The sequence below is a fragment of the Camelus bactrianus genome, chromosome 10, assembly GCF_048773025.1.
Source record: "Camelus bactrianus isolate YW-2024 breed Bactrian camel chromosome 10, ASM4877302v1, whole genome shotgun sequence".
NCBI lineage: Eukaryota > Metazoa > Chordata > Mammalia > Artiodactyla > Camelidae > Camelus > Camelus bactrianus.
This window is the reverse complement of record NC_133548.1, coordinates 12733832-12745321: the sequence shown is the minus strand read 5'-3', so window position 1 is coordinate 12745321 and position 11490 is coordinate 12733832. Positions and strand designations below refer to the sequence as shown.

The 11490-nt window shown below is 35.8% G+C and overlaps 1 protein-coding gene across 1 annotated transcript; it reads left to right on the top strand.

Annotated features, from left to right (window-relative positions):
- The first annotated feature begins 896 nt into the window (after positions 1 to 896).
- LOC105081040 (olfactory receptor 8K3-like) lies at positions 897 to 1856 on the top strand. Its single transcript, XM_010970160.2, has one exon. The coding sequence runs from the start codon at positions 897 to 899 to the stop codon at positions 1854 to 1856; it is 960 nt and encodes a 319-aa protein (XP_010968462.2).
- The last annotated feature ends 9634 nt before the right edge of the window (positions 1857 to 11490 follow it).

Here is an 11490-nt window from a genome sequence, read left to right as displayed (position 1 = left end):
GTGTGTGTGTGTGTGTGTCTCATATGTTTCTTCACATAAAGACAATTCTCACTGCAATCTGTTACAGTTTTCTTATTTATACACCTGTCTAATATGTGCCAAGTGTCTTAATTGTTTCAGCCTGTATCACTCATATACAGGATTTTATAGAACTATGTGTTGTGTAGTGGATTCAATACTTTTTGGAGTTTCTGGCTCTACATTTCCATTAGAATTTTTGTTTAATTGTGTAATATAGTTGATTATATAACTGGCACATGCATTGAGCCATATTATTAAATGTAATTTATACATGTCACTATGTGATTGCAATTATGTAAATGACTAACAGAAAACCCAAAAGAACAACACAATAATAGTTTACATATGTAACCTTCAAATTTTTAGGTTTTAACTTTTTTCTTTATATGTATCTATGTATCTTACGTGTCTACACCTATCTATGTATCTCTGTATGTATCTCTTTAGCTATCTATCATCTATCTATCTATATCAAATTGGCTTTTCAACCTTAGCAGTATTGAGATTTGGGACTGATATGGGTCATTATAGAATGAATGTTTAGAAGCATAACTGACCTCTAACAATTATATGCCAACAGCATCCACCTCCCAGCTGTGAAAACCAACAAATCTTCTGGACATTAATAAATGTTCTTAGGTTAGTAAAATAACTTCTATTTGAAAACCAGTGACTGTCTCTGTTTCTATCTGTATTCATGCATATTAGGATATGTAAGAGATGGGCTGATTTTCAAATATCCTAAATAGGAAAGTTTAAATGTATCTTATTTATTACACTAGCTTTGCACACTAAAAATATCCCAAGTGATAATACATAAAACCTGTTGACTACGCTGATGTCTCTATTCCAAATAGGTTTCCTGAAAAACCTGGATGGAAACACACAATGGAACTGTGGTGAACAAATTCATTCTCATGGGCATCACAGACCGCCCTGAGCTGCGGGCTCCGTTATTTGGGCTCTTCCTTGTCATCTACATGATCTCAGTGGTGGGCAACTTGGGCATGGTCATCCTCACCAAGGTGGACTCCAGGCTGCAGACACCCATGTACTTCTTCCTCAGACACCTGGCTCTTACTGATCTAGGTTATTCAACAACAGTTGGACCCAAAATGTTGGTAAATTTTGTTGTGGATCAAAATACTATCTCTTATTATTCTTGTGCTGTACAATTAGCCTTTTTTCTTGTTTTTATTGTTACTGAAATTTTTATTCTGTCAGCAATGTCCTATGACCGCTATGTGGCCATCTGTAACCCTCTGCTCTACACAGTCATCATGTCACAAAGGGTCTGTTGGGTGCTGGTGGCAGTCCCCTATCTCTATAGCACATTTGTGTCTCTTCTAGTCACTGTAAAGGTATTTAATTCATCCTTCTGTGGCTACAATGTCATCAGTCATTTCTACTGTGACAGTCTCCCCTTGATATCTTTACTCTGCTCAAATACTCATGAAACTGAAATGATTATTCTGATTTTAGCTGGTTTTGATTTGATTTCATCCCTTCTGATAGTTCTCGTGTCTTACCTGCTCATTCTTGAGTCTATTCTCAGGATGAACTCTGCTGAAGGTAGGAGGAAGGCTTTTTCTACCTGTGGGTCGCACCTGACTGTGGTCACAGTGTTCTATGGGACTTTGATTTTTATGTATGTGCAACCAGAGTCCAGTCATTCCTTTGACACTGATAAAGTGGCATCTATATTTTATACCCTTGTCATCCCCATGTTAAATCCCTTGATCTATAGCTTGAGGAACAAAGATGTGAAATGTGCCCTACAAAGGACGTGGAAAAAACTATGCAATAATTTTTCTCAAAGTTTACATACAATATGAGTCCTATAAACTAGTTATGGACTTTAAGTTTTGCTCTATTTGCCTCCAAAAGAAATAGTGAGCATAAATGAGTTCAACATATATTTATAGATTGTCTTACATATGCCAGGTATTTCTAATTATTGTAAATAAATTAATGAACAAAATAGTAAAAATATTTGACTACCTTGAGTGGGAACTATCAATTACATACAGAAGTATAGTAAATGTTATAATACAGTAGGATGTGTTAGGTGGATATAGACCAGAAAAAAGCTGTCAATGATTCTGATATTTTTCTCATCTATTAGAATAAAATTGTAGAGTGTGTTGTCTGTGTGTCCAAGTCCTTTCTTTTCCTTCTGTTTTAGCCTTCATACTCTTTCTCATTGTTTTATCTGTGTATTTGATGACTTGAAGTACTCTTATATTACTTTAATCAAATATCCTTATTTTAAACATTGGGATTCCACTTCTTTACTCATCAATTCCTTTACTTCTGTATATGAGACTAGTAGATTCACCAAACATCTGTAGGTTCTATCCTGTGCTTGATTTTTGTCTCAACCAGTCCATTTTGTTGATATCAGAAGATATTCCAATTAAGATAAATTTTGTGGTCCCTCATAAGCTCCCAGATTTGTACATTTTGTTCTCCCAAGTCATTGTTCTTTTTTTCATAACTGGCAGTTTGGTTTAGGAGATTGTAATATTCTTGTCTTTTTGACAAAAAAAAAGTAATTATCCATGTTTAAAAGTTATATTCCAGTTGTTTCTGTATCCTTGTTAAAATAGAAATCCATAGCAAAGTGAAGACAAGACAAAATCTAAGTAGATCTATAATAAATTGAAGGAGGTCAAAAATTAATATTAAGTTGTCAGGAATATGCATGTTGAAAAGGAAACAAGGGAGTTTCCATTTTAAGAAATATCCCTAATGATTTGTAGGAGGAATTCTGTAAGGCACAATACAAGAGATAAATGGTCTTTCCCAAAAAAGAGAAGTCTGTGAGGGAAATATACTCCATCACCTTCTGCTTCTCAGACTTTGAAGAAGCTTTTTATATGAGATTCAGCCACTTGAGAAATTAATTTAAGGACAAGAGAATATATTGACTCTAATACTGTTGAGCTACTTAAACAATGAAAGCCATAAAGCATAACATATGATCACTGTTTTTTTTTTTTAATTAAGCTCTGTTGAGATAGGATTTGTTAAATGATCCATTACATGCATGGTGACAGTACGCCTAAATGATGCAGTGGGGAAAGCCTGAGTGTCACATGCAGGTGCAAAGTTTGGGTACTATGGTATTTTAGGGTGTAGCATTCATCTATAGACCAAGATGTGAAAAACACCTTCCCAAAAAGGTACACATATTAAGTGTTGCTCTGACTCATGGAAATACCCAATGGCTGCCCAGCACAGTGACTGGACAGATGAAAGGAACATACAACTCAGGAATATCTACCAACTTCATGGAAAGAAGCTTCACTGATAAACCTACACAATATGTCATTGAAAGAGTGACTAAAAATGAGAGAGAAAAACAATACTAATTGAGAAGCTTGAGTCTGAAAATTAGATATTATCTTTAGAATAAGCAATTCATTAGATATTTAATGACCCACAATAATCATCATATTCCCAAGTGTCAAACTGCATCTGCGTATGGTTTCTTCATTGGAGAAATGTGCCACTAGGAAAGAAGGAGAGTGTGGGAAATAACAAATCGGTACCACAAGTATCTCAGGATCCCCTGGAGAAAGTAACCGCTGGAGAGCTGAACAGGGATGCTATCAAGAAGACAGCTCTCAAAGTCATGGAACAGGAGGGGTTCTATTCTAATTTCTAGTACATATGAGTCTCATACCTGGGAACTATGAGGGGCATGCCCTTCACAAGGGCATGCGGTGCTTCTCCATTTCCTACTATTTCATATTTGAACAGAAGTTTACGTTGTATTTACAGGCAATCTTACCTTCATTAGCTTCTTGATGATAAGGATTAAAATATTTTGTATGAAGTCCTGACAAACTTGTGTGTTTTGCATTGTAATGCATATCCAGTTATGGGAAGCCTTGACTTGTATCAGTTTGTATTCACATAAAACAAAAAAATAAATATTATCCACTATAGGAAGCCTTGAATCATACCCCATTGAATATACACCACTAATAATCTCTGGCGTGACGTAATGCTTTGGAGTGCGTGATTAAAATTGAGTCGCTCCTTTCTGCAAATACTCTGTGGCAACAACACTTACAGTGGCTAAGCTGACTGGCCACAACAGTCTAAGAGAGGCTCGAGGCCCTTGGAGGCCAGGCTTCTTATGCCAGCTCCATCCGAAGGGTTTTCCTGGAGGTTCACCATCGTAAGAAGAGCATGTCTGCCCAGACAGAGACAGAGACCAGAGAGAGATCTCTCCACCAGGAAACATGGCTGTGTTGCACAGTCTGCTTGTAAAGCTGATGAGGAAATGTGCAATTGTCCTGCAACTACCACAAAACTGATGAATTAAAATGTGCACAGCAAGCCCTCAGGAGGGAAGGACTGGCTGATGTGTCATTTGCAAAGCTGTCTGACTTACAGGTCGGACTTAGGCCTTCAAACTGGTAACTGGAAACCCAAGTTGGTGAGGACCTGACCTTCGTTGCTGGGTTATAATGGTGTCCACAAACTAGACAGAAACTGAAGTCTAATGAAAACTGTCTCAACTGACTCTCCTGGTCTAGAAATGTATGATCTTAGAAAAGAGGGTACTTTGGCTTGGAAAATCTGTTAAAATAAAGTGGTGATATTAACTGACATGTGATTTGCTGAGTGTGCTGCAACCGTTTGGTACAGCAGAGGCTCCGTAACTTCCCTTGCTAACCTGAATGAAAATAAAACTTATGAAAAAAGTGATCTCAAGGAACATATTATGTGAGGTTGACCTAAAAGCCCCATGACATAAAAACAATTGGGGGTCACATTGTCAGAGAAAGTAGTACCTTTAGCTTTGGATAAGTTACATATACAGTAGCTTATTGTCCAGAAAAAAAACTGTAGGAAGGTAAAAAGGAATTAAGAGATATAGGACAGAGGAAAAGAAATGTCATAAAACATATAAGGGGCTGCAGTTATGGGTAATATGTTTTTGTTTACAAAATCTCAACTTGACATTGGATAATTTGGGTTCTATGAATGGTCAGCATTTTAATGTGTCTCCATTTGTATGTAAAACATTATAGAAATGGACTTAGTAAACATTTCCAAAAATATCTAAGGAATATGTAGCAAATAACAAAAGTCAAAGTTAAAAAGTGGAAGAAATTCCTTAATGGTTAGTTTGTGTAATTGTTTCTAGTCCATGGGACACCTGATGATCCTCTACTTGACAGAGCTCACTTCCAGAATTAGCTCAAGGAATTTGTGGGGACTATATGGAAAAACAGATAAATAAAAATACTCTTCCAAAAATGATGCATGGGAGTCCAGTTGACATAATTGTATGCTGCATGCAGCTTACGAGGAGGCTATCACTGACATCACGAAGCCTTCTGTGGTAACAAAGATCCCAAAATATAAATGCTGCACCATGCAAACGGAGAAAGAGATGGTTCCCTTCACAACCAGGAGGTTTGTCAGCATCTTGGGTGCTATGGCAGATGAATAGCAGGCATCCACAAATGAAAGGCAGCTGAGGAAAAAGTACACGGGAGTGTGGAGCCTGGGACTGATTTGGATTAAGAAGATCATGCCCAGGTTCCCCACCAAAGTAACAGCATAAACCACCAGGAACAACACAAAAAGCACAACTTTCAGCTCAGCCCGGTCTGTCAGTCGCAAAAGAATAAATTCAGTGACAACTGTAAAATTCTCTTCAGCCATTTCTGTGTTTCTATTAAAAAAAAATCTGGCGTGGGAACAAAAGATGCAGAAATTACAATATATTAGGATATATATATCTCAAATACAGACAATTACTGATGTCAGTTAACTAAAATTTCAGAAATAAAGATCTGATGGAAATAAAGGGATATTTTGGGGGGATTTAGCAGGACTCCAGCCCAGGAGACACAAATTCTTCACCTTATAATAGACAGTTTACACAGTTTTAAGGCTTTTTAAAAGTATAATTTACATGCAAAGTTTGGATGCCCTATATTCAAAGCTGTTCTTCTGTTTCAGAATTAACTGTCTCTCCCATCTTCTCTATTAATTGGAGTGTTGTTTTAGAAATAATGAGAAACAGATGGTGATTATTATGGTTTATGTCTAATTGATATCACTTACTCATCTTAATTAAAACGTTTCAATTGCCACAACAGTGAGAAGGTGGGAATCCATCACTCCTGGATCAAATCCTATTGTTGATAATAACAGGTTTTATTTCATTAGACAATTTAACTTCCTGCATCCAGGGTATAATTATATTTTCTTTTCCAAGGCTGTTGAGAGGATTGAAGGGGACTGTTCCAACAAAGTATTTAGTGTTGCCTTGAGTATAAATTAAGCACTGAACAATGAGGTAGATAGTTACATGCCTTACATATATGAGGCATGGCTAGCTGGATAGAACAGTGATACCCATTTAGTGTGTGATGCTTTTTGGTTCATACTGATGGGCATTAAACTTTGAAAATATTGTAATTGAACAGTTTCTATTTCAGAGCATTTCTACAGTGCTTAAGCACTATTTGTGTTTATTTGTTTTAATAATTGCAGGGTGATCTCAGTTTATAATTTAGAAACTAGCCTTGTTAAATGTGAGATAATTAAAATAAGCATCTACTTTTTAAAGAATATTTTACATGATCTTTAAGATTACCAACAACTCTGACAAATGGGAGAGCATTGTCAAAAAATAATAAGTCTGAATATTTCAAAACTGCATTTTCACAAATTTGTCTTATACCTGTTCTTTCTTCTGTTATTCTTTGGTTATTAATTGAATATTTTTGTTTATAAACAGCCACATATAGTTATGAACTTTATTGTAAACTATAATCTAGGAACTAGAATGCTTAAAAAATTAGAAATCAAGTTAACCATCAAAATATAAAACTATTTAACTTTAGCAGCAGAATTTGGTGGCAAATTTATAAATTGAATTATATATGCTATGAACTTAACTTACACTAATTTTAAGATTGAACACACTGCTAGGACTCCACCATGTTTGAAATTTTCAATTATATGCAGAATGAGTGCTATATCTGAGAAAAGTAAATAAAATAGGAGCACATGAAATGCAATTAGCTTATCAAAGATGGACACCCTTTTAGGATATCAGTTTATTTAGAATGCTCACATACACCTCCATGGTTTCTTACTCTCTTCTTGGAAATGAAATCAGTTAATATTTCTCTGAGATTCAGAGTGATCAATATTTTAAGGGTAGAAAACTGAAAATCATTCCAGGTTGAAAAAAAATCAAGTGCAACTTAGTACAAAATAAACATAATGGATTTTGTAAAAATTTTACATCTTTAATTCTCTCCTCAAAGAGGGCAAGTTGGAAAGAAAGGACAAGCACACACATATAAATATATAGGTTTTTGTTTTAATGAGGCCAGAATCCCTGCAGCTCAGACACTGATTACACCAAAGCAACACCCACCAAACACACTGTGGTCTGCATCCTGGTTTCTCATGGGACCTTCTCAAGGTGTCCCAGTGGAACTGTTTTTTTCTAAGATGTGTTACAAAACACATTGTTCTAAGATTTTGTAACAAAAACATGTTACAAAGTATGGAAAGCACCATAAAGCCAAGGATGAGAAGATAGTAGAAATAGTGATTGTAAACAATCTGCATAAATTGGAGAGCCTCTCATTAAGATGTAGTATGAACTGGTCCTGCCCTTTGTGAGGCAGAAGGGTGCTAAGTGGAATTGGGCTTGCCATGCCATTTTTTCTAAAAACGTCCTAGGAAGCAACATGCCATCACCCATATCTACACACTTCTGTTCAGAGTCAAATTCTGCATTCTGTATCACAGGTCGAATGACCATGTTTCACTCCTATCAGATATTACATTTAGTGTCAATATTCTCAGTTATTTAACAAATGTTTCTTGAGGAATGAAGTCAAGCTGGACGTCCTGTTAGACACTAGACAGACAGGGGTTATCACTGACAAGCACACATGACTGGACTTCCCCTTCTTACAAGTGGAAGACTCTATATAACTCCACCCTCCTCAAAAAAATACTTTTAATAGAATATATTGAAATACTAAATATAAAAGTAAAATATTCTATAACTATTGCAGATAACAAATAAATAAATAAATGAAGTTGTTATCAGGCTTAAAAGGAAGAAAAAGAAGAAAATCAGACACCAATGTGGACACAGACATCATGACCCTCCTGTAGGCATTTGGCAAAATTTTTAATTTTATAAGTGAGACTCAGTTTGTTGAAAAAAAAATACCAAGTCTTTAGTCCCATGAACAAAACAGAATTCTAATAGCACCCAAATATAAATCCATTACTTTGAAAAATGGACATTTTCATTATAAATGCTAACAATATCTGCTTATCAGCAAAAATTACAGGTAAACTTGTCTAACATGATCTGATACCTGGTTGGGAAAAGAGCCTTATCTAAGAATCGGTACCACAGTGTTTCTCACCCAGGTTCACGTTTGGATTTTGCTGTCTGTGCAAGGGAGGCTCCTTCAAGCTAGAAATTACTATACATAATGGTAATCTGAGTCGGTAGCGCTGCCCTACAGAAGCAATCTTCCAGGATATCACAGAGACGGTCCTGTTAGATGTGAACTCACCATTCACTCACAAAACACAATGAGAAAGAACATTTCAAAAAGAAGACTATGGAAAGCCAGAAATATACTTAAAATGTTTTTAAGAATAAAGACTAAAAGGGAAAAAAAAAAAGAAAATGGATAAGACCTCCTTCAAAGAGACAAGGTTTATAGGCTGACTGATTGGCAATGTTCTTAGCAAAGGATTAGGGAGAATAAATGAATGAATAAATGTGTGAATGAATAAATAAATACCTGTGAGGAAAGCTATCTAGATGAAAACAAGGTGAATCATAATGCGAGAAATGCACAGTGGCCCACGCAGTGCTGACTGGTGCCTGCGGACCCCGCCCCCGCAACTTGCAGCCCTTAGGCATCTGCCTGCTCCTCTTTTGGAGGTAAACTCCTGACTGGTGTTTGTGTGAGCACAGTTACCAGCCTCGGGAAATGACTAGTCTCACCGTAGCTCAGGCTGACTCTTCTCAGCCCATGTCTCCTCCTTATCAGAATCATAAATTCCAGTACCTTTCATGTGTCAGCTGATATCTACATCTTATTTGAGTCATAAATCCACTGTCCTCCTGTACACCAGAGCCCCTTACCTCACTTATAGCCAATCAGAAATGTGTTCCCCTATGCCTTTGTGTACACAGCCCCTTCCTCATCAAAAGACCCTGCACATTCACATTCAGGGGGCACGCTGGGCACCTCTTGCCTGTGTGGCCTGCTGTTGCCTATAGCAGCATAACTATTGAACCTTCCTTTGTTCTCAAACTTTCCCTTGCCTTTGGTAAATTCTTCTTACCAACCCATATCACTGGCCCCGCCAAATATCCCCCAACAGCCCACTGTTGTGATATGGATTAGAATGCAAAAAAACAAACAAACAAACTCTTTCCAAAAAGAGATGTTAAATGATTTATTTTTCTCCCCTGAAAATCGTTCTGGCAGTGTCATTATCACCACTGATTTCAACACCAAGCAAGGCCAACCCAGTTCTGCTCTTGGGATCAGCAGCAAACTATAGGTCATAGACAAAAAAGAAGAATGTATTTAGGCTCAGGGGAGAAGCCCTGCAGACTCAGTCTTTCTGATGGTCTTTTCTGCTTCCTCACTAACCTAGGGGCTAAAAGCTTTCTAAAAATGTAGGGAGGGAAGTTAAAATAAGTGTTTTTTTATTTTTTTTCTGTGTGTGTGGTGGGGATATAATGCAATAGGTTGGGTAGAATTATGTAAGAGCAGTTAAATGACAGCCCGAGTTCTCTTGTCACAAGGAATACCTTTCTTTCATAACACACCAAGTTCAGTTATGGACTAGGGCTCCATTCTCCTAGGTAATGACAATGATCAATGGAAAAAATTCTTCACGGAAATATAAGTTCGATGGGGAAAATCACTACACATCTAAAAAAATAAATAAATAATTTCCTTAACTCTATTTCCTCTATCAGAAAACAAGCAAAAAAAAATTCTGAAATAATTTTACAAAGCAGATTAAGAATTTAATACGTATATTTTTAATATACATCCTAAAATTATCAGAGGAGAATGCTGGTAACATGAGAAGAACTTAACCTTCTAACAATATGTTGGACAAGAACCCCCAAAGGAAGGGTTTTGGGGTGGGTTTTTTTTTTGGCATTTTTTAAACTTTTTATGTGAAAGTAATTTCAAATATACAGAAAAATTTCATGAATAAGAAAAGTGAAAAAAATACACTTATTCACCTGTGATTAACATTTTGTTTGTCTTCTCTTTCTTGCGTGTCCCCTAAAGCATTTGTCCCCTAAAGCATTTGAGGGTAACTTACAATATGGTCCTTTATCCCTAAACACTTTGGTGTATATTTACTAAAGGCAGAGATATTCTCTTGCATAATTACAGTATAACTGTCAACTTCAATAAATTTAAAGTTGATATTACTTTTGCCTAACTTAACTATATTCCAGTTTTGTCAGTTGACATAATTTTTTTAATAAGAGCTTTTCCCTCCAGTACATTGAATTTAGTGGTCAGATCTCTTTAGTTTTTTTTTCAATATATCCCAAATGATGTTTTTGTTATATCACAACTCTGTCTTGGTTGAATTGTAGATTTCTAAATATGGCAGCCCTGAGTGTAGAAGAAAGAGCCTCAAAAGCCAATGAGCTGAAACAGGGATAAAATCAAAATCAGGCAATAAAATCAAAATCAGTATTAGAATGGACGACAGGACTAACAGAGTTGGGCTGGAGAGCCCAGTCAGTGCAGGCGATTACCTGGCATTCAGCAGAGGCAAATTCACATATTCCTAAAAGAAGATTCTACCAAATTAAGCTAGTTACTAGAAAGACCCTTGGGTTTCCAGAATTTAGGGAAAAAAATATACTTATATAGATATTATCAAATAGGGCTGGAAGCAAGTCTTCATGAGTCTGAAGAAGAAAATACAGATTTAGGTCAATAACAATTTCAGAGATTTGAGTAAGCATATACATATTATAAAATACATATGAATAAATAAAAAATGAAAATTTAATGACATGAAAAATTTGTAAGATAAAGAATGAAGAAATTTATCCTAAAATATACTAAATGAAGGTGGATAGCAAATTGGCATCAAAGAGATTTTAAGAAAAGTTTTCTGATAATCAGGATATAAAAACTAAAAGTTCAAATAATTAGGCATATTTTACAATTGCTATTGTTATGTTATGAACTATTATAATAATTATAATAGCATTATAATGATAAAGATGGTTACTCTATTTGGAACTACACTCTTATAGAATTTGACTCACATCCCGCCTGAATGAATATCACTTTTTTTTCAAAACAACCTACTTTCATGCCCCATGTGTTGCAAACTATATATAGAAAGATAACTACATTTACTGTAGTTCTGTTGTTGTTGTTTATAGTG

What these genes read in the sequence shown, in the direction of transcription:
- LOC105081040 (XM_010970160.2), top strand. Translation starts at nt 897, where the DNA reads ATGGAAACACACAATGGAACTGTGGTGAACAAATTCATTCTCATGGGC.